Source organism: Pseudoliparis swirei, chromosome 6 (assembly GCF_029220125.1).
Source record: "Pseudoliparis swirei isolate HS2019 ecotype Mariana Trench chromosome 6, NWPU_hadal_v1, whole genome shotgun sequence".
Taxonomy (NCBI): Eukaryota; Metazoa; Chordata; class Actinopteri; order Perciformes; family Liparidae; genus Pseudoliparis; species Pseudoliparis swirei.
The window spans coordinates 25,636,462-25,663,145 of NC_079393.1; the positions used below are offsets into that span (position 1 = coordinate 25,636,462).

Genomic DNA, 26,684 nt, shown 5'->3' on the forward strand with positions numbered 1-26,684 from the left:
ATCCATCCCCCCCCAGGAACTGAGGACAGTTCAGCACTCTTTATGTCTCCAATAAGGCGCTGAAGGGTTCTAGGTGTTGTAGCTAACAGGACGTTAGCTACAGTTAGCTAATTTCCTGTTGGCTACAAATCCTCGACACAACCAAATGGGGTTTTTCCTTTGTATCCTGGATGATTACAGAAAGATAATCTCTGTGGCAAACAGACGTTTATGATTCTAACGTGTTTTGTTCAGCAGGATCATGTTCACAAATGATCGTACAACCAGCAGCAGTAAGGAACTTATTTCACGTTAGAAGGTGTCCGGGACGGGTTCTGGGGTCCAAAACTATACAGCCACGAATAGTGATGGGTTTAGAGAACTCAAACCATCAGATTGAGAATATGCGGAGACGCACCTTTCTTTAGTGCTGACGCTAGCGCTCTGGAGCCTACCATAAATATGCCCGTTCCCCAGGGCTAGAGTTCCTGCTACGACCACAGCTTTAACATCTCAACTCTAATCCTTCGTCACAGGGCACTGGGCAAACACTCGCCACACAGAGCTTCACTCTGGTCCCAGATATTCAATTTGTTTATCCAGAAGTTTTTTAGTGAAACATGAGAACAGATACAAAGAGTTTGATGAGCCAAGTTCACGTTCCGTTTCCAGGTCCTTTACACAAACACAACCATTCCATCCATTAGTAACCATAAGTTTTCTGCCTGATGGATCATCGACGTCTGGATCGTGGAATATGACTACTACCAACTATGCCATGGCCCTGCTGAGACTCCACCCACTCCTCCATCTGCCTGATGGATCGTGGAGGTCTGGATCGTGGAATATGCCGACTACCAACTATTCATACACTCTGTCATATTCATTGATTGTGTTGTTACTGTGTTTTAATTTGTGTATAATGATTCGTTCTGTACACATGACATCAGGGTTTTTCCTGCATAGAGAAAATTTGGGCGCGCGCCTAAGCCGTTTTCCCGAACGCCTATGATAAATCCCGAGCGCCTAAGGCAAAAAAAGTCTGCGATGGAAAAAAAAAACCCAAAACAACTGTGTTCATCACGTGCATGTCAGCGAATATGTTCTCAAGAGTATGTTTCAAGTAGGCTACAGCCGAACCCTCGTTCTGTTTTGATCAATAGTAATCGAGTTGATAAGCGCGTCTTCTTGTCTGATCAATACGCAACTGTGAGGTGCGCGAATGGACAGAGCGGCCAGCTGCTGATCACTCAACAGCCCGACATGCACGAATACACCTGGACTATATAGGGATGCACCGATCTGATCGGCGCCGATCCATATCGGCCAATATTCCCATTATCGGTTTTGATCGGCGTTCTCAAAACGCCCGATCAGATGACGTAACATCTGCGAGAAAAACTATCAGACGTTTCAATCGCCGCGCATCGCAACGGAGACGATGCGCCCGGCGAGGGCCGCAGAGGTCAGAGGTCCAAGAGGGGATCCTCACGCACCGAGCGGCGTCCCTGTCCCCCGAGTTGAATCACTGGGTCAATTCAGCCGACACTCACATGTCTGAGCCCCTACAGACTGATGTTGACGGTAAACGCATTCGATCAGGAGCGCGCGAGGGTTTTGATAAAGTTAACGTTAGGATTTATGTGACAACATCCGGTTTTGCAAAGTTAGCGGAAAGAACCACGTGAAACAACATCCGTTTTTCCCCATCACTGGCAATCAATGATTTTTTATGTATCAATTAGGACATTTTTCAAAGTAAAAGTCCTAAATGTTTAAAGAAATTGGTAATTTCTTTAATGTTTGAGTTGCTTTATATATGTATTTCCTCAGTCCTAGGCAATAATGCTACACAATAAATAGAATGCTTCAATCGACACCGTGATCGGTGATCGGTATTATCGGATCGGCAGATACTGATTTCAGTGATCGTGATCGGCAGCAAAAAACCTGATCGGTGCATCTCTAATTGTCAATCTATTAGCCTATCTATTTTAATCTAAAGTGGAAGCAAAATGATTTCCTCAAGCATTACCTCCATTATTTCTGTGAAAAAAAGAAATACATAGATGTCTGCTAATTACGGTTACATGGTAATATAGACCGTGCGCGCACAGCGCGCAAACATTTTTTTAGGAGCACCGAAGACCCATTCTGACCCAGGAAAAACCCTGTACACTCTGTCATATTCATTGATTGTGTTGTTACTGTGTTTTAATTTGTGTATAATGAATCCTTCTGGTCACATGACATCTATTCATCTGTCCATTCTGGAGAGGGATCCTCCTCTGTTGCTCTCCTGAAGGTTTCTTTCCTTTTCTCCCCGTGAAGGGTTATTTGGGAGTTGTTCCTGATCCGATGTGGGGTCAAAGGTCAGGATGTCTATGTGTACAGATTGTAATTTGTAATTTGTGAAAATGGGCTATACAAATAAACTGAACTGAATAAGTTTGCACGTGAATACCAGCTAACTGCTAACTGGGGCTACACATCTTCACTGCATATTGGTAGATCGCATGACATAAAAAAAAATTGGCCCACCCCCCTGTAATTTTCTCTATAGAACGTCTTTGTTCTTTTATTAAACTAAACAGCCGTCTGTTGTTGATCGTCTCTACACAGCAGCATGTCATTCTGTCTCTACGTGTCGCGTTAACACTTCTCGGCGCATTGGGACCGAGCAAAAACAAAAGTCACTTGCCCCCCCGTAGGTAGATCATTTTGACCTGGTCATTTTATAAGTATCTCGCGTGCTGAAAAAGTGCAACACGGACCTGGTCGGACACCAACATTGAACAATGCCTTCGCTGGTATATAGTTATGGTATGAAACACATTTTGTACAAAACCCATTCTTATTCAACACAGCTGAACCGTTAATGCAGAATTAAAAACACGAAGTATCGAATAGATAAAAGAAGAACTCAGCAACACTGACAAACGCATTCATCTTGAAGCTTGGTGGAGGTCGGCTGTCGACATTCCGGTTGGCCGGGGTAGTTCATGGCGGTTTACATACGCAGACATTAACTTATTTAAGTTACCTGCAGCAGGACGGTGCCGCCGGGGAAGCTGAGCTGCACACAGTACTTGGGAGCGTTGTCCCACGAGAGGAGCTGCAGGTCCTCGATGGAGCTGTAGGACAACGAAGCCTCCATGTAACCGGTGGGCTGGAGAGAGAGAGAGAGAGAGAGAGAGAGAGAGAGAGGATGTTAGTCTGCCACCGTCTCGACATTTACAGAACATACTGTATATTTAAAACGGAGCCAGAGCAAGACAGAAAGGAACACATCCCGGGCTAAACGGGCCTGTGTAAACACACCGGAGCCCGTTACAGAGCACACGGTCGTCTTTATCAGCCGCGGGGACATTTCAATAAGGGAATCACACACACACACACACACACACACACACACACACACACACACACACACACACACACACACACACACACACACACACACACACACACACACACACACACACACACACACACACACACACACACACACACACACACACACACACACACACACACACACACACACACACACACACACACACACACACACACACACACACACACACACACACACACACACACACACACACACACACACACACACACACCTCGTCTCAACGCAATTACAGAAATGCTGACAAATGACCACAAGTTTCCGGCTTCAAGAGACCGAAAAGTCTTTTATTGTGAAGGGGGGGATGGGTCCTGCAGAACGACACTACAAAACATCTAATAAAACATGATAATTTGGAGGTGGATGCGAAGGACCCGCTCGGTGTTTCTGCATCTCCTAAATTAATAATAATCGTAACACGCAAGGAAGAAGCTAAATGCTTCCTTTATCGTGGTGCGTTCACATGCAAGCTGGTAAATGAGGAATTATGAGCCACTTATAAATACATCAATGACGAGATGCATTTTAAATCCATACAAATACAATATCATTTCCTTATCATTTGACAAAGAAACTTAGTAAAAGATTATAATTTAGAATCTTTTCATGGTTTATGGACATTTTGGACGGGGGCCATGGGAGGAGTTCGGGGAGGCCATGGAGAAGGACTTTCGGTCGGCCTCAAAGAGGTTCTGGCAAACCGTCCGACGGCTCAGGAAGGGAAAGCAGCGTGGGGGGGGGAGCTGCTGACCCGGACAGGGGACATCGTCGGACGGTGGAAAGAATACTTTGAGGAACTCCTAAATCCGGCCAACAGGTCCCCTCTAGAGGGGGCAGTGCCTGTAGACTTGGGGGGGGTCGCACCAATATCCCTGGCAGAGGCCGCTAAGGTTGTTAAAAAGCTCCTTGGTGGCAAGGCGCCAGGGGTGGATGAGATCCGCCCTGAGATGCTGAAGGCGCTGGACATTGTTGGGCTGTCACGCCTCTTCAATGTCGCGTGGGGGTCAGGAACAGTACCCTTGGACTGGCAGACCGGGGTGGTGGTTCCCATTTTCAAAAAGGGGGACCGGAGAGTGTGCTCGAACTATCGTGGAATCACACTTCTCAGCCTCCCTGGGAAAGTTTATGCCAGGGTACTGGAAAGGAGGCTCCGACCGCTGGTCGAACCTCGGATTCAAGACCAGCAGTGCGGATTCCGTCCCGGTCGTGGAACTGTGGACCAGCTCTTCACCCTCGCAAGGGTCCTCGAGGGGTCCTGGGAGTTTGCCCAACCAGTCTTCATGTGTTTTGTGGACTTGGAGAAGGCTTTCGACCGGGTCCCTCGGGAATTGTTGTGGGGGGTGCTGCGGGGGTATGGGGTTCCGGACCCGTTGCTACGGGCTATCCGGTCTCTGTACGCCTGCAGTAGGAGCTGTGTTCGCATCCTTGGCATTAAGTCAGACACGTTCCCGGTGGGTGTTGGTCTCCGCCAGGGCTGGCCTTTATCACCGGTCCTGTTTGTGATTTTCATGGACAGGATATCTAGGCGCAGCCTGGGGGTGGAGCAGGTCAGGTTTGGGGGTTTTGGTATCGCCTCTCTTCCGTTTGCAGATGATGTGGTCCTGTTAGCATCCTCAGACCATGACCTCCAGCACTCACTGGGGCGTTTTGCTGCCGAGTGTGAAGCGGCAGGGATGAGAGTCAGCACCGCCAAATCTGAGGCCATGGTGCTCTGCCGGAAACCGGTGGATTGCTCCCTCCAGGTGGGGACAGAGTGCCTGCCCCAAGCGAAGGAGTTCAAGTATCTCGGGGTCTTGTTCACGAGTGAGGGTAAGATGGAGCGGGAGATCGACAGGCGGATCGGTGCAGCTGCAGCAGTAAAACAGGCGCTGTACCGGTCTGTCTTGGTGAAGAGAGAGCTGAGCCGAAAGGCGAAGCTCTCAATTTAGTGGTCGGTCTACGTTCCAATCCTCACCTATGGTCACGAACTTTGGGTAGTGACCGAAAGAACGAGGTCGCGAATACAAGCGGCCAAAATGAGTTTCCTCCGTAGGGTGGCCGGGCTCAGCCTTAGAGATAGGGCAAGGAGCTCAGACATCAGGAGGGAACTTGGAGTCGAGCCGCTGCTCCTTCGCATCGAAAGGAGTCAGCTGAGGTGGTTCGGGCATCTGATTCGGATGCCTCCTGGACGCCTCCCGTTAGAGGTTTTCCAGGCACGTCCTACTGGGAGGAGACCCCGGGGAAGACCCAGGACACGCTGGAGAGATTACATCTCCCGGCTGGCCTGGGAACGCCTCGGGATCCCCCAGAATGAGCTGGAAAGTGTCGCGGGCGAGAGGGAAGTCTGGGTCAACCTGCTGGGTCTGCTGCCCCCGCGACCCGACCCCGGAATAAGCGGATGAGAATGGATGGATGGATGGATGGACGGGGCCAAAAACAATAGTCTGAAGCCTCAAACAACAAAGGAACACAGACACGATGAATTATGAGCCATTTATAAATATATCAATGATGAGATGTGTTTTAATCCATATAAATACCATATCCTTATTATTTGACATCACGCGCTGGCTTCTGGGAAACTTGAGATATTCAAGTCAGAGCAGTGACAGTCGTTCTGTAAACTTACACTCAGACCACTCCCACTATGGTTGCTATGGCAATGGCATACCGTATGGGTAGTTCCCACGAATTTCAGATCATTTGTGTCTTTTGTAATGACGACGTACAATCGACATCGACCAGCACCCACCTGGCCAGGGGAGGGGAGCCGAGACCCGAGTGTACATCAGTTTGACGCCACTACTTCCCGGTATTCAAAATATTTTTTTACATAATAAATTGGAAAATAATGACATCAATACTCCTCATGTTGATGATGATTAATACTAAATCTCAACAAATAGCCTCATTGCAACATCAGCTCTGCAGTAAATATACACAAGACCAACGTGTCCGTCACATGCTGCCATCAGTGGCTGCCATTATCCTGATGATGATGAACCAGTAGCGTGCAGTGGTAAAACAGGCCTCTTCTTCTCCTGCTGCTCTCAGACAGATAAACAGTCGGGGCTCTGCTCAACACAAACACACCCGAGGAGTTCCACCAATCGGCTGCCTGCCTGCCTGCCTGCACCCCCCCCCCCCCCCCCCGCGGTCAAACGTGCAGGTGGTTGTCTTTATTTGCATCCCGCCCCCCGAGGAACACACACGCTATTCCTTTATTTACACCTCCCTCCCTCCGCAGGGCTGACAGAGAGCAAGCCGACTCCTCTGTCTCAGTGCACGTGCACACAGACACACACACAGGATTTTCATTACAGACCACGTCCAGGGCAAATATTGGTTCTGGGCGAGATGTCTCGTGTCCTCGGAAGAGCAAACGCCAGCCTCTCTCCGTCTGTCTGTCAAACGGCTTTATATCTACAGCCTGGAGTTTGACATGTAAAAATGAAGGGCAGAATATCAAACGGTGTGCCGGAGGAGGAGATAAATGGTGTTATAGAAGTCCCTCTCTCTCTGTTACCATAGAAACAATGGGATGGAGATGTAAGTTGTTGTTTCCAGGGAGAAAGGAAATAACAGAGCGAAGAGGAAGAGCAGCAAGGAGGGGCAGGGCTCCAGACTGCGACCAAATGGTCGCATTTTGCGCCTAAAATTAGACACAGTGCGAGTAAATTTTTCATCAACTCGCGCATGCGCGACCAGTAAATTAGCAGATTTCTTTTTTTGTTATTAAATATTTTTGTTGCTTACAAACTTGTTCTACACTTCAGCCCACTATAGTTAGCGGTAATGCCTGAATGACTGGTTTGCTAACCGACATTAACTCCAGAAGAAGAAGAAAGGAGACGAAAACCGAAGAAAAAGGCTGGCCTGTGTGTGAGGGGGGGGGGGCTAATGTGTGAAAAGAGGCGCACCGCAACGGAGACGCAACGAGGGCCACAGAGGTCAGCGGTCCACGAGGGGATCCTCACCACCGAGCGGCGTCCCCGTCCCCCGAGTTGAATCTCTGGGTCAACTCAGCCGACTCTCACATGTCTGCCCCTATAGACTGATGTTGACGGTAAACGCATTCGATCGGGAGCGCGCGAGGATTTTGATAAAGTTAGCGGAAGGATTTAAGTGACAACATCCGGTTTTGCAAAGTTAGCGGAAAGAACCACGTGAAACAACATCCGTTTTTCAAAATAAGATGTCGACAAATCATACACGAACATATAAAAGTAAACAATGAACTGATTTTGTATCTTTATAGATCATTTCTGAGATTTAGCTTAAATTATGCTAACATTAAAACATTTTTACTGGACCAAGGAAGAGTTTATCAAAATTATTCAGTCTTTTGTATGTTAAGAAAAGTCCTGTATATAGATTTCCCCAAGAGTTCCAGGAAATGAATAATGCAGATGTGTTCCATACATATCTGAAATCCCCGACAATAGCAATCAAACAATTTTAATGTATCAATTAGGAAATTTTTCAAAGTAAAAGTCCTAAAGGTTTAAAGAAATCGGTAATTTCTTTAATGTTTGAGTTGCTTTATATATGTATTTCCTCATAGTCCTAGGCAATAATGCTACACAATAAATAGAATGCTTCAATCGACTCGGTGATCGGTATTATCGGTGATCGGCAGATACTGATTTCAGTGATCGGTGATCGGCACCAAAAACCTGATCGGTGCATCTCTAATCATAACATCATCAAACCCTAGATGGTATTGAAAAGAGAACGTGCTGCATAGTAATATTTATTTTTGATTCCGTTTCCTAAGAGAAACTGCTTTCTATGAATGCATTCAATCAATGGGTGGGGGGGGGGTGGTGAGAGTGTGCTCACCCGTGTGCGCGCATCACGGCAGAACTTCGATGTCGGCGCGCGCATCGCTCTGTCACGCGAGCCGAGAATTGTTGACCGGGGGGGGGGGGGGGGGGTAGACGAAATTACAGAGTGGCGGGTGGAGATTTCACCCTGTTATAATGGTAGGGGAACCACTGGAGTTGATAAGCGTGTCTTCTTGTCTGATCAATACACAACTGTGAGGTGCGTGAATGGACAGATCGGCCAGCTGCTGATCACTCACTCAATAGCTCGACTTGCATGAATAGATGGTGCGCGCGCAGCGCGCAAACATTTTTTTTGGGGAGCACCGAAGACCCATTATGACCCAGGAAAAACCCTGTGTGCGCCCCTAAATTTTCTGCTTGCGCCCCTAAAATTTTAAGTTAGGGGCCACTGTGCTCCTAGTAAAAAAAGTTAGTCTGGAGCCCTGAGGGGCATTATTCATTTATATATATATAAAAATACATCTTTTTTTAAAATCTAATATATATATATTAGATATTTAAAAAGATGTATTTTTTATATATTTACATAGATTAAAAACATATTCATATACATATATATATAAATATGAATGTCAAGTGTAGCAGAATTTTGATGCGTTTCAGCTGAAAGAGAAACAAAATATTTGTAATAATAATTTGGAGGTGGATGTGAAAGACCTGCTCGGTGTTTCACCATCTCCTAAATTAATAATAATTCTAGTACGGTTTACCAACAGACAAGGAAGAAGCTAAATGATCACTTTGTCGTGGTGTGTTCACATATGAGCTGGTAAATGATGAATTATGAGCTATTTATAAAAAAAACTCATAACATTTGTTTACATATACAATATATTTAATTATCTTTGACTTTATTCGTAAAGAAACTAAGTAAAAGATTAACATTTAGAATCTAATGACAGAGGATCTTCCGTGAGAGCAGCCTCTTGTGTTTTACTGAGACGTGGCTACACGCGGACTATCCTGATCACAGTGCGTCTGTACCCGGCTTCAGGACTGTTCGGGCGGACATAGACGCTATAAAGAGCGGTAAGAAAAGAGGGGGCGGGATCGCTGTATGTGAATGAACGGTGGTGTAATCCCGACCATGTGTGTGTGAAGGAGCGCTTCTGTAGCCCAAACATTGAACTACTGGCCGTGGGGATGCGCCCTTATTATCTACCGAGGGAGTTCACGTCCGCCATTGTGGTTGTCGTTTATGTGCCACCATCGGCTGACGCTGAGGAAGCAGTGGACACCATCCACTCCACTGTGTCTGCACTGCTGAATCAACAGCCTGGAGCTTTCATGGCTATCACTGGTGACTTTAACCACACAACATTGGATAAAGCTCTGCCAACCTTCCATCAATATATAGACTGCCCAACAAGGAACAATAAAACTCTGGACTTGCTGTATGGTAATACAAAGAATGCATACAGCGCCACTGCCCTTCCCCCCCTCGGCAGGTCTGATCATGACCTGGTCCGGCTGACACCCAGGTATGTTCCTCTGGTGAAGAGGCTGCCGGTGACCACCAGGACTGTGAGGAGGTGGTCTCTGGAGGCCAACGTCGCTCTGCAGGACTGCTTCGAGTCAACGGACTGGGATGTGTTGTGTGGACCGCATGGGGAGGACATCAACAGGATGACCGACTTCATCACGGAATACATCAAGTTCTGTGAACACACCACCATCCCATCACGGACTGTGCGCTGCTTCCCCAACAACAAGCCCTGGACCACCAGGGACCTGAAGGCGCTTCTTAACATGAAGAAAGCTGCTTTTAGGTCTGGGGACAGGGATGAGCTGAGGAGAGCCCAGCGCAACCTGAAGGTGAAGCTCAGGGAGGGCAAGGACTCCTACAGGAGGAAGCTGGAGGCCAAACTCCAGCTGAACAACTCAAGGGAGGTGTGGTCTGGCATGAAGCAGATAACTGGCTTCAAGGTGGGAGGGAGACAGCCAGGGGGCTCCCTGGAGAGGGCCAACGAGCTAAACTGTTTCTTCAATAGGTTCAGTTCACAGCCCTCTCCTGTCTCCTCCACACATCACACCTCCCAAACACCTCCCCCTCTGTCCCCCCTGCTGAGCTGCACATCCACCGAGCCCTCAATAACAATGGGCTCTTCCACCCTTCCCCCTTCTCTCTGTGACTACTGACCAGGTGAGAAGACAGCTGGAGAAACTACACCAGCGCAAGGCGGAAGGTCCTGATGGCATCAGCCCCAGGGTCCTAAAGACCTGCGCCACCCAGCTGTCTGATGTCCTGCAGCACCTCTTCAACCTCAGCCTGAGGCAGGGGGAGGTCCCGGTGCTGTGGAAGACATCGTGCCTGGTCCCTGTCCCAAAGAAGTCAACACCATCTGGCCTCAACGACTACCGACCGGTCGCCCTCACCTCCCATGTGATGAAGGTGCTGGAGAGGCTGGTCTTGGCCCACCTCCGGCCGCAGGTGAAATCATCGCTGGACCCTCTGCAATTTGCTTACCAGCCTCATGTGGGAGTGGACGACGTCATCATCTACCTGCTGCAACGAGCTCAGTCGCACCTGGATGGAACCGGTGTCTCTGTGAGAGTCACTTTCTTTGACTTCTCCAGTGCATTTAACACCATCCAGCCACTGCTACTGAGTGAGAAGCTGCGGGTGGTCGGTGTAGACGCGTCCACCATCTCCTGGCTCACTGACTACCTCACAGGCAGGCCACAGTTTGTCAGAATGGGCCGTGTGCTGTCTGGAACGGTGGTCAGTGATGTTGGAGCACCACAGGGAACAGTTCTGTCTCCCTTCCTCTTCACCCTGTACACTAGTGACTTCCAGTACCAGGGTTTTTCCTGGGTCAAAATGGGTCTTCGGTGCTCCCCAAAAAAAAATGTGCCGCGCTATGCGCGCACGCTTTGTATCTCTCTATCTATTTGCGCACCTCACAGTTGCGTATTGATCAGACAACAAGACACGCTTATCAACTCGATTACTATTGATCAGAACAGAACGAGGGTTTGGCTGTAGCCTACTTGAAACATACTATTGAGAACTAGAGATGCACCGATCAGGTTTTTGGGTGCCGATCACCGATCACTGAAATCAGTATCTGCCGATCCGATAATACCGATCACGGTGTTGATTGAAGCATTCTATTTATTGTGTAGCATTATTGCCTAGAGCTATGAGGAAATACATATATAAAGCACCTCAAACATTAAAGAAATTACCGATTTCTTAAACATTTAGGACTTTTACTTTGAAAAATGTCCTAATTGATACATTAAAATTGATTGATTGCCAGTGTAGGGGATTTCAGATATGTATGGACACATCTGCATCATTCATTTCCTGGAACTCTTGGGGAAATCCATTTACAGGCCTTTTTTTAACATACAAAAGTCTGACCTTTATTTTTATAAACTCTTCCTTGGTACAGTAAAAATGTTTTAATGTTAGCATAATTTAAGCTAAATCTCAGAAACGATCTATAAAGATACAAAATCAGTTCATTGTTTACTTGTGGATGATTCGTCGACATCTTATTTTGAAAAACGGATGTTGTTTCACGTGGTTCTTTCCGCTAACTTTGCAAAGCCGGATGTTGTGTCACGTAAATCCTTCCGCTAACTTTATCAAAACCCTCGCGCGCTCCCGATCGAATGCGTTTACCGTCAGCATCGGTGGTGAGGATCCCCTCGTGGACCTCTCACTCTGCGGCCCTCGCCGGGCGCATCGTCTCCGTTGCGGTGCGCCGCGATTGAAACATCTGATAGTTTTTCTCGCAGATGTTACGTCATCTGATCGGCCAAGTTTGATCGGCCGTTTTGAGAACGCCGATCAAAACCGATAATGGGAATATCGGCCGATATGGATCGGAGACGATCAGATCGGTGCATCCCTATTGAGAACATATTCGCTGACATGCACGTGATAAACAGTTTTTTTGTTTGTTTTTTCATCGCAGACTTTTTTTTGCCTTAGGCGCTCGGGATTTGTCATAGGCGTTCGGGAAAACGGCTTAGGCGCGCGCCCAAATTTTCTCTATGCAGGAAAAACCCTGAGTACAACACGGAGTCATGCCATCTGCAGAAGTACTCTGATGACTCTGCAGTGGTCGGGTGTATTAGGGATGGACGGGAGGAGGAGTACAGGGCAGTGGTGAGCGACTTTGTAAAGTGGGCCGATGAGAACCACCTGCGGCTGAACGTGGCCAAGACCAGAGAGATGGTGGTGGACTTCAGGAGGAAGGCGACAGCTCCTACACCTCTGAGTGTCCTGGGAGTGGACGTGGACATGGTGGAGGAGTACAAGTACCTGGGCGTCTCCATCGACAGCCGACTGAACTGGAAGGCCAACATCAACGCTGTGTACAAGAAGGGGATGAGTCGACTCTTTTTCCTGAGAAAGCTTCGATCCTTCAACGTGTGCAGCAAGATGCTGGAGATGTTCTCCCAGTGGGCGTGGCCAGTGTACTGCACTTCGCCATTGTCTGCTGGGGGAGCAGCATCGGAGCCGGTGACACCAGCCGTCTTAACAAACTGGTTAGGAAGGCTGGCTCCATCATCGGCTGCCAGCTGGAGCACCTGGAACAGGTGGTGGAGAGGAGGACGTTGAAGAAACTTGTGTCCATATTGGACAACCCGGACCACCCTCTCCTACAGGGACAGAGGAGGACTTTCTCCAGACGTCTCCTCACGCACCGCTGCCACAAGGACAGATACAGGAGAACATTCCTGCCGACGGCTATGAGGCTCTACAACAGTTCACCTCTTGCCAGATCATAGTGCAATAACTATAATAATAACTTCATATCCACACTATGTTGATCTGCACTTCACACATTTCATTTACTTACACTACACACATACACTTCATTTACACACACTGTCTATATTTAATATTTAATTTAATTTGTCATTAGTATTGTATTGTGTATGCATATATGTTGTATAGATACATATATATTTTACTTTGTATACTTCTTGTATACATCTTTATCTTTCATCCCTGTTTTTTATATTTTATTCTTGTGTGTTTAGTTTATTGGTGCTGCTACTGTTACGACAAATTTCCCCTTGGGGATTAATAAAGTACATATCTATCTATCTTAATTATCTTTGACTTTATTAGTAAAGAAACTAAGTAAAAGATTAACATTTAGAATCTTTTCATGGTTTACGGATATTTTGGACGGTGGCAAAAACAAAATAGTCTGAAGCCTCAAACAACAAAAGGAATATGAACACACAGAACCGTGAGGACCTTGACTAGGAGGTATCACGTGGGGACACCACTTTCCAAATTGAATAACGGCATACTTTTGATCTCTCTCACACACACACGTTAATCCGCCACTTAAAATAGTTCCTGACAAATGAAGCATTTTCTCCCGTTTGAGAAACATTCGCTAAAAGGTACAGAGACCGGTTGAGTCAGAGAAGATGCTACGCTAGAGATACTTATTGTCCACCGGTGTCACACACGGCGTTTAACTTGCAGGCGTGGTGTGACGCTGGGATACAAGTGTGAGTCACTGATCGGCTACCCGGGCAGCTCCCTGCTACGATACGCTCACCCAACATGGAAAATACTTACTAACTGTGCCTTTTGGTGACTCAAAGCAGAATGCAGCGCCAGAGAGAGAACAAAGAAAAAGTGAGGAGGAGGGGGGAAACAGCTGACTGCACCAGTCTGAGCTGCAGAGGAATCAACAGGTTTGAAGGAGGCACCAATCAGGTGCTCAGCTCCTGCTGCCGGGATCGGGACTGAAAAGGCCAAAGCAGCCATTTTAAAAGGTCAGTCCACCACGTGCTCAGCCGACACACCAGCAGTAGTGCTAGCAGCGCTGTGGAATAAGTCCTATTATTACTGGTTTATTACTGTTGTCATCGGGAGAATCAAAAATAATTTTTAAAAACGGCAAAACACCGTAAACCAACCTCCTGAATCTGATGGAGAAAGTGTAGTACCTGTAATCTCATCTCATAGTCACGGAATACTTTATTACCTCCTTATAAGCCCAGTAAATAAATAAGTCAGGTATGATTATAAAGAAAACAAAAAAGGTTGACAATTAAAAACAAGTGGACCGTCTTTGTCAAATCCCCAGACATGTTCAAAGTGCTTTCATCTTAGAGAACAATTATTAAGTAAGTGCTTACTCATGTAGCGCCGGCTTCACTCGAGCAAGTATAGACCCCCTCAGGCAAAAAGTATATATACTTTAATGCATTTAAAAAATGTCCATAGTACATTTCAAATATACTATCAAATGAATGTACTTTCTGCAAATATATAAAAAGCACTCGTCACACTTTAACCTATTTTAAAAATTCAACTTTTAAAACACTTTAAAATAATTGTACTTTAGTATACTGTCAAGAAAGATATAAGAAAAAGATACTATTTTATTTTATTTTTAAAAGACGTTATTGAAGCTGGCCAGTGTCTGCCTTCTTGAATATCCAAAAATCTAATCCAACCTTCTTCCCGGGTTTATTCTAATAAAAACACAAATAATTGATTGTATTAATAATAATAAAATAACAGCGGGGTCACAAAACACAACGTGAGCACCTGTGTCACAAAAGAAGTGAGTCACAGTACAGGAAGTGACACGGGTAGCCAGACACACGCTGTGGACACCTATCCTGTCTGTTCCCATCATTAAGCAAACCATATGAATCCACTTCCTGTGCCCCCCCCCCCCCTTTCAGATTCATCAATAATCACACGCGACAGTCGTACCCATTCAGCAGTGGCCCAGGTTTGAGACCCCCACACCAACATGGCCGCTCTGTCAAGCCTGCTGGACTGCTGTGTGTGTGTGTGTTTGTTTGTGACATCACCAGGCATTAAAAGAGTCACTTCCTCCCCGAACGATAAGCCACTCAACGTCTCCATTTTCTAAAGGAAAAACCGTAAATGGGGGGGGGGGGGGGGTCCAGAAACCCGGTTGGTGCGTTGGCCGGTGCGCTTTCACGCAGGCTTCTCAGAGGACGGCACACAGGAGACTCTGTTTGGAGACAGCGCCGTGCGGTTTTTGGCTTGGCCTCTTTCTGAGAAGACAGTTCCAAGAAACTTCAAGGCCAAATGAGTGTTTGAGCCTTTGCTTTAAAATCAATAACAGCTCCAAAAAACAAAAAAAATTACGACCACATCGGTTATCAAGACACAAGAAACATTTCCAGTTGAAACCTCCTGGTGTTTACTGATAAAGAGACTTGAATGCCCAAATTCAACACAGTTTATTTCGCAAAATGAATCGTGTTGATTTCATTTTCAATATATTTAATCTAGCCCCAAATCACAAATTAGCCCCAGAGTTTTTTTTTCCCAAACTTGTACACATACATTTTAACATGGACCATAGGTACCCGTTGGAGTCTTGACCACTTGGAGCGCTATGGAGCGATGTTTTGATCAGTGAGCTAGCAAACGTGTTTCCAAAATCGTACAAAATATGGCTCAACAAATGTTTTATGAGGGACAAAATGCATGCAACAAAATGAACCCCAGTGGTGCACAAACAAATATAAATAGAGTTTACACCATAAATTAGATATGAATGTATTGAATTACCACAGAGTCCATGAATGCTTGGGGCCCTTTAGGTCCATAGTTCATTTCGTGTGAACCATGAAATTAATCAGTCCAACAGGTTGAATAAAATACATTAGAATGCATCGTGGCATAAATGTTGGAAAGTTGGCTGCTTCAGGAATCTGGATCTCAAAATCTCCGATATTCTTACGACATTTTAAAGCTGAGTGAAGGATTGCAGGCCTTTGAAAAGTGGTATACAGGAGGAAATGCAGAAATACCTTTATTAAGAACGTCACACAAGTTCAAAGTACACAGACATAAAAGTCATTAATTAATACATGTTGAGATGCCTGTACCTTTGTGTACATGTTTACCGTACTCCGTTAACAGGTTAAGCTGCGCATGCGCGACGACCAACATTGGCGACCCGCTGATTCTTGCCGTTTCGCCAAAAGCCATTTCCGGCTGTTGCCCTTCAAAACAAAAGCTCAACAATGAGCATGATTTCAGAGTGGCTGTATGAAGCCTGTTTTAAAAAGATTTGTAGTGGAAGGCTCATTGCAGCCCCTAATACTAATAAAACTTGACACGCATATCTGCACTAATGTTGTTTTGCACAAGTTGCACGTTATTGTTTTGAAAATGTATGCAGTGTAAAAATGACAAATATTTGACTTTTTTTGTTTTTCACAGGATGCACTTTGTTATGATCGTGAAGAGATTTTCAGTGCAAAACGGGTTAATTGCAGCCCCAATAAGCTATTTGTTGCCAAATATTAGTTAGTTTTTTTTGCACTGATGGAACTGTATTTCTATACTTTTAATATTATTATTTTGTCCGATGGAGCAATCTGGTTTAATTGAAAGTGATTGCAAAGTAATTCTATTATTTGAAAAGGGTCACAAAACATTATTTCAATAAAAATTCAGCATAGACCATTTTGTTGGGGCGGCGGGGCGTGAACATCTTTCTTCCTCCGAAGTGAAGCACGACAGAAAAAGTTTGAGAACCTCTGCTCTAACCCAAACAAAACCAAAAGTCAGATTGTTTGGGAACCTTGCGAGGGCAGTTCTGATTATCGAGGGAGGTTACAGTGGGAAAAGCCTTTTATTTCCTGGAGGCAGGTCAACGCTCAGTATTGGGACACATGGCGTTCACAAACACAACACGCCTGAAAAGAGCCAGAGGCCTCCTTGTATACCACTACATGTTCAATCACACACACACACACACACACAGTCTATCTGCACCTGCACTGCTGGGCAGATATGTTAAAGATAACCGTTTCATAAACACAAGGAGAGCTCGCACTACCAGAGATATCAAAAGCAGAGATACTGCTGAGTAACTCCACAACTGTTTAGTATTGGTCCACTTGTGCACGTCACTTCATTCATGCAGACTGATAGCATGACGACTCAACCTTAGTTGGATTGGAGTTCAGGGACTCTTCCACCCTCGCATTGAAATAGAGAAGAAAAAAAAAAAGAAGAAACCTCCCCCCGGAAAAGATTAAGACTTTTGTCGCACCGGAAATGACTTCATGTCAGCTTTCAGAGCGTGGCTCTAAAAAATACTAGACAAAAAGGCCTCTATGTTTTCCTTTTCAAATGAGTCCGATTTAGCCAGTGTGACATTTAAGTGTTGGCCACGGTTTCACGTCTCACTGAGACTAACCCTAACCTACAAGCTCCAGCCGTCATTTCAATAGAACAATGCGTCGTAGGCGGTTCCCTGACCAAAACATATTTTATTTCCAAACTGAAAATGCTTTTGGACGGTCAAACCCAAAGGCACCGTCTGAACACATGTAAAGCCTTTCAGCCAGCACAACTTTATTGACGTACATTCCAGGCCTTTATTGGACTTGGACTCACATAAGAGCCCTTTAAGCCTGTTTTGTATATTTGTCTACATTTTATTGACTCACCAACTGTAGTCAGTTTGCCTTCGTGTTAAAACGAACATATCTCAATAAATAAAAAGAAAGCACAGTACAAATATAACCGTTCTAAAAACGTAACCTCTGGAGTCTGCGATTGGTCCGGTATGTAGAGCTGAACCCTTGAATCATGGTCACTGCTGAGGCCTGAAGGCGAAGCCTCCACCAACGGTAATGACAGGCCAATGGGAGGAGACCAGTGGTGACTTAACATGCTGGTTTTATTGTGTAACGGAAGATGAACTGAGGGCTTTGCTGAATCTAGTTCTGGCTGAATATCATTAAACCGCCACCTGACATCAGCCTCTCATTACCACGCCGACTCTCCCTCCACCCTGAATGATGTCCTTACATCCACAGACCTGATGTTTCTTGTTGGGTTAATAAAGTCATCTCCGGACCCCATTGACGAATATTCTGTTACCTTTGGTCCAGAACAATAGTGGAAACAGAACGGCGTGCGATGTCCTCCGCCTTCATATTGTCCACTTTCTCGAAAGTTAAGTCTCACGCAAGAAGCACGTCACTCGGAAGCTTTCACATGAGCAGGGATACAGATTTAACGGCACTCATTCACGGGGTCTAAATCTAAATTCAAGAGTTTATTTATAAAAGGCGTTGAATTTGAGAGTCAGAGTATATATATATATATATATATCGCCGGCGCCGTGCTAGCGGAACCAACGGTTTACCTCAGGGAACGGGACGGTGTCGTTAGCTGTAACCGGACGAGAGCAGCGTTGAGCCAACCATGCTCATGTCTACATCGTTTAAACTTTTAGCTGCTGTACACTTTTAGAACAGCATATTGAAAACGTTGGAACAAAAAGGGAATAGTTAAGACTTTTAGTAAAGATGTGAAGATCTGTACTGCTCGCATAAATATGAAGCTAATGCCAGGAGACAGTTAGCATAGATTAGCATAAATACTGGTGGCAGGGACAAATAGCTAGCCTGGCTCTGTGTGACTGTAAAAGAATGATTAATAATAGGGATGCACCGATCTGATCGGCGCCGATCCATATCGGCCGATATTCCCATTATCGGTTTTGATCGGCGTTCTCAAAACGGCCGATCAGATGACGTAACATCTGCGAGAAAAACTATCAGAGACGTTTCAATCGCGGCGCAACGGAGACGATGCACCCCGCGAGGGCCGCAGAGTGAGAGGTCCACGAGGGGATCCTCACCACCGAGCGGCGTCCCCGTCCCCCGAGTTGAATCACTGGGTCAACTCAGCCGACTCTCACATGTCTGAGCCGCTATAGACTGATGCTCACGGTAAACACATTCGATCGGGAGCGCGCGAGGGTTTTGATAACGTTAGCGGAAGGATTTAAGTGACAACATCCGGTTTTGCAAAGTTAGCGGAAAGAACCACGTGAAACAACATCCGTTTATCAAAATAAGATGACGACAAATCATACACTAACATATAAAAGTAAACAATGAACTGATTTTGTATCTTTATAGATCGTTTCTGAGATTTAGCTTAAATTATGCTAACATTAAAACATTTTTACTAGACCAAGGAAGAGTTTATAAAAATAAGTCAGACTTTTGTATGTTAAAAAAAGTCCTGTAAATAGATTTCCCCAAGAGTTCCAGGAAATGAATAATGCAGATATGTTCCATACATATCTGAAATCCCCATCACTGGCAATCAATCAATTTTAATGTATCAATTAGGACATTTTTCAAAGTAAAAGTCCTAAATGTTTAAAGAAATCGGTAATTTCTTTCATGTTTAAGTTGCTTTATATATGTATTTCCTCATAGTCCTCGGCAATAATACTACACAATAAATAGAATGCTTCAATCGACACCGTGATCGGTATTATCGGATCGGCAGATGCTGATTTCAGTGATCGGTGATCGGCACCAAAAACCTGATCGGTGCATCTCTAATTAATAATCCACCTCTAAACCTCTAGCTGGGCCTACGATGTGTAGCTGCCCTAGGACACGGGCTAGCGGAGTCGGATTGAAGGCCTTAGGCACATGTGTCAAACTCGCGGCCCGCGGGCCACATCAGGCCCGCGAATGAATTATCTTTGGCCCGCATGATAAAATCTATTTACTATTAGAGCTGGCCTGCAGGTATATCGCACGCACCATAATAATACTACAAGTCCCACAATGCACAGTCTGTATTACAACTTTCAACTATCCCTCTCCCCAAAAAATGGCTAAACGAAAAGGTGGAATTTGAAAACAGAAGTTTTCATGACAGGTGGGAGGCACAGTGTATGTTTGCGGATGTAAATGCAAAAGCTGTGTGTCTTCTGTACGGCAGCAGTGTGACTAATGAAATAACACAACATAAGGGCGCGATCACACCAGACAACACTTTTAAAAGCGCAGCCGCTCCAAAACCGCCTTGGCAAAAACGCGCCGGGCAAAACAGCGCGGTGGAGTCGTGTTTCGATTTAGAATTATAAAGCCCTTCGTAATTAATTACCGCTAATATGAGGTTCTCGTCGGGAAAACAGGCGCGCCTTAAAACGCGCCGCGCAGCATCTGAAAGGCGTTCACACGGCGATTTGCCGATTTTGAAGCCCAAAAAAAAGCAGGTTTGAACTGCTCAGTAATCCATTTGCAGCTGAAGTGGAAAAAGCTCCATCAAACCTCCACATGGAGCTGACTGAGCTCTAATGCAGTGACACGCAGAAGGCAACATGCGAGTCATATGAGACATATGTGGGCGCTGCAGTTTCCACGTTTCGTCCCCGACACGATGTCCCAGCTGCGCTCCCAGGCTGCTCGCACCTCTCTCTGTGTTTGACAGCACATACCTGTGTGGACAACTGTTCTCTTTCATTAACAAAACTTCACACAGGACTCGTCTTACTGATGAGCACCTTCACTCAATCCTGAGGGTTTCCTCAGCTCAGAGCCTGACCCCAGACATTGATGACCTCGTCTCCAACATGAGACACCAAGTGTCTGGCTCAGACCAGTGAGCATCACAGAGCAGCAAACGGTGCTTTGATGCATTTTCAGTTTTTAATGTTTGATTTTTTTTGTTGAAGTAAATTATTTTTGGCTGTTGTTTCCCTGTAGAAAATGTTTTCACTTGCAATTAGTCTGGAAAAACTGCAGATAGAGCCATAAGCATTTAATGAAACAGATTTTATTACTTTTATTTATTCATGTACAAGTTATAATTTATTTCATAATTAATGTTGTTGTATAGGCAATACTCTATAGGCCTTGTTAGTTCCAGGTTCAATATGTGCACTAAGGTTCTTTCAATACGTTTTCAATAAACGGTGAACCCATCTGGCCCTTGACGTGTATCAATTTCTTTATTTCGGCCCACTGTGTATTTGAGTTTGACACCTCTGCCTTAGGGAGTTCTCTTCTCGCAGTTTCTCTCGTTTGGTTTCTCCATTTTCCGTCACATCGCAGATACACACAGCGGGGCAACATGAGAGGAACGATTCCAATCTATTGTAAATATCATAAATCAATATGGCTGACAGAGCACCGGCGTTCCCGAACTACAACTCAGATCTTTGCTGCATTGTTCAAATAAAGCTGGGAGGATGCAGTATTTGAATATGAACCGCAGCCTGTCCTGGAGGCTTGCCCAGAGCCTCTCAAAGCTGAGAGAGAGAGTGTGTGTGTGTGTGTGCATAGGTTGTAGTCACTGCACGTCATTTCTCTTCACTCTGCATTAAAACAATACTTTTTGCCACCTCTGGGGATTGAGGCCTACTTGGAAAAGAACAAGGTTGTAGGATGTGTTATTCTACCTCTAGTCGAATGAACTTTCATTTGGGTTTTTTTCAATGGAAGTGAGAGCGATGGCAGCTGGGTTGTGGCGCTACGAAAACCACACAGATTTAAGCAGCAGGCTTTTTTTTCTCACATGTGCTTTGGCTTAAGCGTTATTATGTTTGGGGATATTTGAGTTAATGTGCAGTATTTTTGAGTAGATTGAAATCTGCCCCATATTACAAAAGATGTATTGTTTGCAACACTGAGGATAAATAACTCGGAATGACAGCGTTCCCACTGAGGACAGATGTTAGTGGGTGTGACTATGCCCTGGGTCCAGAGGGACAGCTGTTTAATAGACGGAATACTTTCTGATCTATAATCTGCTTTTCGTTTAAAGGTCATTCACAGAGTGGGAGAACTTTACCGTGGGAATAAAAGAAAAAGGTGCTTTTGGTTATTGATGCTGCAAGGTTCCCACACACCATTGAGGCAAGAGCAAGACCGGCACGCTTATCAAATACATAACTCAGATATTTCTACCTGCCAAATAAAAATGATAGATGTGGCATTTCAGTATTCTCTGCAAACAAAAACACACCGCAAAAGACTTTTGGTGAAAGCCGGAGTGACACTGACCGGCGCTAGAAAGAGTGCCACTGTTAAAATAGACTTGTTACGTAATCCTGAGACAGTGCAGACGTGACCGGAGGACACTCGAGCCTCCCTCATCGATTTCTAAAAGGTCTTCTCGCCTCGCTACCTAAACCGAGCCCTCTCGCATGCTCAACCAGATTCCTTTCATCTCTCGGGCCTTTTGTGAGCGAGGTCGCTGCGCAGGAAGTGCTCACGTCACTTGCACTCGCAAATGTGATGCAAGTTAGGTTTGGGACTAGAGGAGTGAGTCACAGCTCTCTCTCGCTGACATTCAATCCAGTTCATTTTATACAGCCCAATATCACAATCTTGACACATACGACATCCGTGACCTTTGACCTCACATCGGATCAGGCAAAAACTCCCAAAGAAATAGAAGGGAAAAAAACATTCACAGAGGAAAAAAGTGAAGAAACCTTCAGGAGAGCAACGGAGGAGGATCCCTCTATCAGGATGGACAGAAGCAATCAGCAGGGACGCGGCAGGAGGCACCGGACACAAGCAGGTCCAATGGACCCGACGAGACACTCAGGGATTAATGTAGACGCCGACTCCCCATGACATTTCCCTTTCTACTCGTTCTGGACAAATTGAGCAAACAGAACCCTCTTGGTCGCAATTGTATGGGTTATTGGGTCGAGCTTGTGTGTGTGTGTGTGTGTGTGTGTGTTGGAGACAGCAGAGTCAGCGCTCTTTGCCTCCTCCTCTTCTTGGAAGCGAAGGTCTCGCTCCGTCGAGAGAGCGGATCAGAAATCGGTCGCCATTGTTCTCATCGGCCCACATACCCCCGCTCTGTTCAGGGGAAGAAAAGAAAAAAAAAACACACACAATGTCGCCGCTCAAGAAATGCACATTCATGCTTCGCCTTCGGAACAAAAGGGCCTCTTCCTCATATTTCAAGCCTTCACGGCGCGGAGAATGCGGTTCACTAGGGTACAGCTCGTGATAGATGACACCCATTTTGAGTGACGGCCATACCCTCCACTATGTTAAACCACATATTTGGTGCTTTTGGCATTCGAATGAGGGCTTTAAAAAAAAAAAAAAAGGCAGCGCGGTGCGTTGGTAGCTTCCAGACCAACAGCGCTAGCCTCTGGAGGCTTTACAGGTCCATGGCGGCTGCCAGAGACCGATAGCATCTCTTTGAAGCAGATCTTTGCAGAGATATACTGTTGGAGAAGCACTCAACAGCAGAATAGGAACCTGTAGTTCACGTTACCAAATGTCTGTGAAGTACTCGCCATACACAGTAGTTTGAATAAACCGGTGAACTTTGAGTCCAGATGTGGTCAATCCACCGTTTCTAAAGGAGCTACTCTTTAAAACGACAATGCCTCATTTGCATAACTAAACATAACATTTCAGAAGAAGTTATGAAGTGGGCAGGTTGATTGATATATTTATTTGTCGTTTGCCAGAGTACAGGTACAAAAGCATCGAAATTACAAGAAAGGGTGGATGAAAGATTACAGCATAACATGAGGGAAGAAGGCGAGAAAAAACACCAACCCCCCGACTCTTTTTGTTTTGTGTACCCTAGTCACCTGGAATGTAAAATGTCTAAATCCTCACATAGTCGGAAGGTATTTACATCTATTAATAGTCGGATGTATACATTTTATTAGTAAAAACAGAGAAGTTTATTTTTTTATGGTTCTTTACAGTATTTCTCAGATGTACAAAAAAATAACTAAAATTACCTCTGTAAAAACATCGGACTAATATGGCAACAAAATGAAACAATATTTATTTGAAGAGAAGTCTGTTATTTATTTGTGAATAACAGCAGCGTGTTATGTCACATGACTCAGCACAAACGGAAGTGCAGGGCTCCAGACTGCGACCAAATGGTCGCATTTTGCGCCTAAAATTAGACACAGTGCGAGTAAATTTTTCATCAACTCGCGCATGCGCGACCAGTAAATTAGCAGATTTCTTTTTTTTGTTATTAAATATTTTTGTTGCTTACAAACTTGTTCTACACTTCAGCCCACTATAGTTAGCGGTAATGCCTGAATGACTGGTTTGCTAACCGACATTAACTCCAGAAGAAGAAGAAAGGAGACGAAAACCGAAGAAGAAGAAGGCTGGCCTGTGTGTGAGAGGGGGGGGGCTAATGTGTGAAAAGAGGCGCACCGCAACGGAGACGCAACGAGGGCGAGGGCCGCAGAGTGAGAGGTCAGAGGGGATCCTCACCACCGAGCGGCGTCCCCGTCCCCCGAGTTGAATCTCTGGGTCAACTCAGCCGACTCTCACATGTCTGAGCCCCTAGAGACTGATGCTCACGCTAAACACATTCGATCGGGAGCGCGAGGGTTTTGATAAAGTTAGCGGAAGGATTTAAGTGACAACATCCGGTTTTGCAAAGTTAGCGGAAAGAACCACGTGAAACAACATCCGTTTATCAAAATAAGATGTCGACAAATCATACACTAACATATAAAAGTAAACAATGAACTGATGTATCTTTATAGATAGTTTCTGAGATTTAGCTTAAATTATGCTAACATTAAAACATTTTTACTGGACCAAGGAAGAGTTTATAAAAATTAGTCAGTCTTTTGTATGTTAAGAAAAGTCCTGTATATAGATTTCCAAGAGTTCCAGGAAATGAATAATGCAGATGTGTTCCATACATATCTGAAATCCCCTACAATAGCAATCAAACTATTTTAATGTATCAATTAGGACATTTTTCAAAGTAAAAGTCCTAAATGTTTAAAGAAATCGGTAATTTCTTTAATGTTTGAGTTGCTTTATATATGTATTTCCTCATAGTCCTAGGCAATAATGCTACACAATAAATAGAATGCTTCAATCAACACCGTGATCGGTGATTGGTATTATCGGATCGGCAGATACTGATTTCAGTGATCGGTATTATCGGTGATCGGCAGATACTGATTTCAGTGATCGGAAACACTGGAGTTGATAAGCGTGTCTTGTCTGATCAATACACAACAGTGAGGTGCGTGAATGGACCGAGCGGCCAGCTGCTGATCATGCACTCAATAGCTCGACTGCATGAATAGAAGGTGCGAAAAAAATTTTTTGGGAGCACCCAAGACCCATTTTGACCCAGGAAAAAGTGCGCCCCTAAATTTTCTGCTTGCGCCCCTAACATTTTAAGTTAGGAGCGACTGTGCTCCTAGTTAAAAAAGTTAGTCTGGAGCCCTGAAGTGTGTTTTTGTTATGAGGGTGCCAATACAAGCACCATTTGATTTATTTCCCGGTTGGTTCTCTTTGTAATTATTGTATATGTTAACCTATCGCTCTCTTCCATTTGTTATTAATATTGAATTACAAAAGATAATGGAAGTAAATCCATCCGTTAAAAAATAATAATGATCAGGAAACATTACAAAACGTGCATTTTTTATCTCGAGGTCCCCAGAGAGTCCCGCCCCTAATAGAGCTACCACTTCTATTGATGAAACACGAAAGTGAAACATATCTGACCATCTGTCTTATGACACGTTTAATAATGAAATACCTTGAATAATACTTGATTACTATATAAGTTATTATACTGCAGCCCTAATCAAATGTGATCAGCTGTCCGGCTCACCATGTGAAACCCACAGCACACTAAACCTAGCAACAGCTCCAGAGAACGTGCATCTTCCAGGAGTTGGTGGAGCCCAAACACGGAGCTAAAAGAAGCTCCAAATTAAAGTGTAAATAAGCAACAGTCGGCCAACTTAAAAGACACAGACACGGTTTATGTCAAAGTTGTGTTCACGCAAGAAAAGAAAAAAATCCCTTATGGCAGTTAGCAAGGCGTTATTATGGATGCTCAGAAGAAAATAAATTGGATTTTTGGATTGGATTCAATGTATTGTCATTGCACAGAGACCAGGTACACAGGCAACGAAATGTGTTCTCTGCATTTAACCCGTCCTTAGTTATTAAGGAGCAGTGGGTTGCAGTGATGCGCCCGGGGAGCAACTGGGGGTTCAGTGCCTTGCTCATGGACACTTCAACTTGCAACTAATGGGGAGAGCGGGGATCGAACAGACGACCTCGGGGTTGCAGGACGACCCCCTTAACCCACTGAGCTACAGCCTCTAAATATGGTATGCTTGACCAAAGCACGGTCCAGACATCCATTTATTAAGAAGAACGTTCAGCATCCTGAATGGTCTCTTGGTTACGAACACACCAAGACTCATGCAACACTATACGACTGTTTTCTAAACCTAGCTTTTTCACCATTTTTTTTTTTTTGGACTACCATTAATTACTGAACAGATTAAGAATAGTCAAGCTCCAAAATGGCTAGCCAAAAGACAACCCCCTTTGGTGCTTATTTGACCTCCTCTCGTTGACGGCCTTGTTGTGGCCAGACGGGTTTTTTTAAATACACATCTGGAACAATTTCTCCCTTTATTTCAGTGACATTTAGACCCTCATGTGACTCGGCATTAACGGCACTTCTTATTTGTCTCCATTGCACAAGCAGGACGTCCACAAAGTGCCTAGCATGATATTATGGGGTGTCATTTATGATCATTTACGATCCTCATGAAAACAAAGTCGGAGAAAGTAAGGCACAGGGGGAAAAAAGCTACACGTAAAATCGACAAGAAGTCAATGTTGGTGGGGAATTTAAAAAATCCATTTAGATTCAA

At 45.0% G+C, this 26,684-nt stretch overlaps 1 protein-coding gene across 1 annotated transcript in view; it reads right to left on the reverse strand.

The window, feature by feature from the left end:
- The window catches only part of cmip (c-Maf inducing protein), a 51,931-nt gene that overhangs the window by 23,115 nt on the left and 2,132 nt on the right, over nt 1–26,684 (reverse strand). Inside the window, exon 2 of the mRNA XM_056416624.1 lies at nt 3,023–3,148. Within this exon, the coding sequence (XP_056272599.1) occupies nt 3,023–3,148 (126 nt within the window). The remainder of the gene's footprint in view (nt 1–3,022; nt 3,149–26,684) is intronic.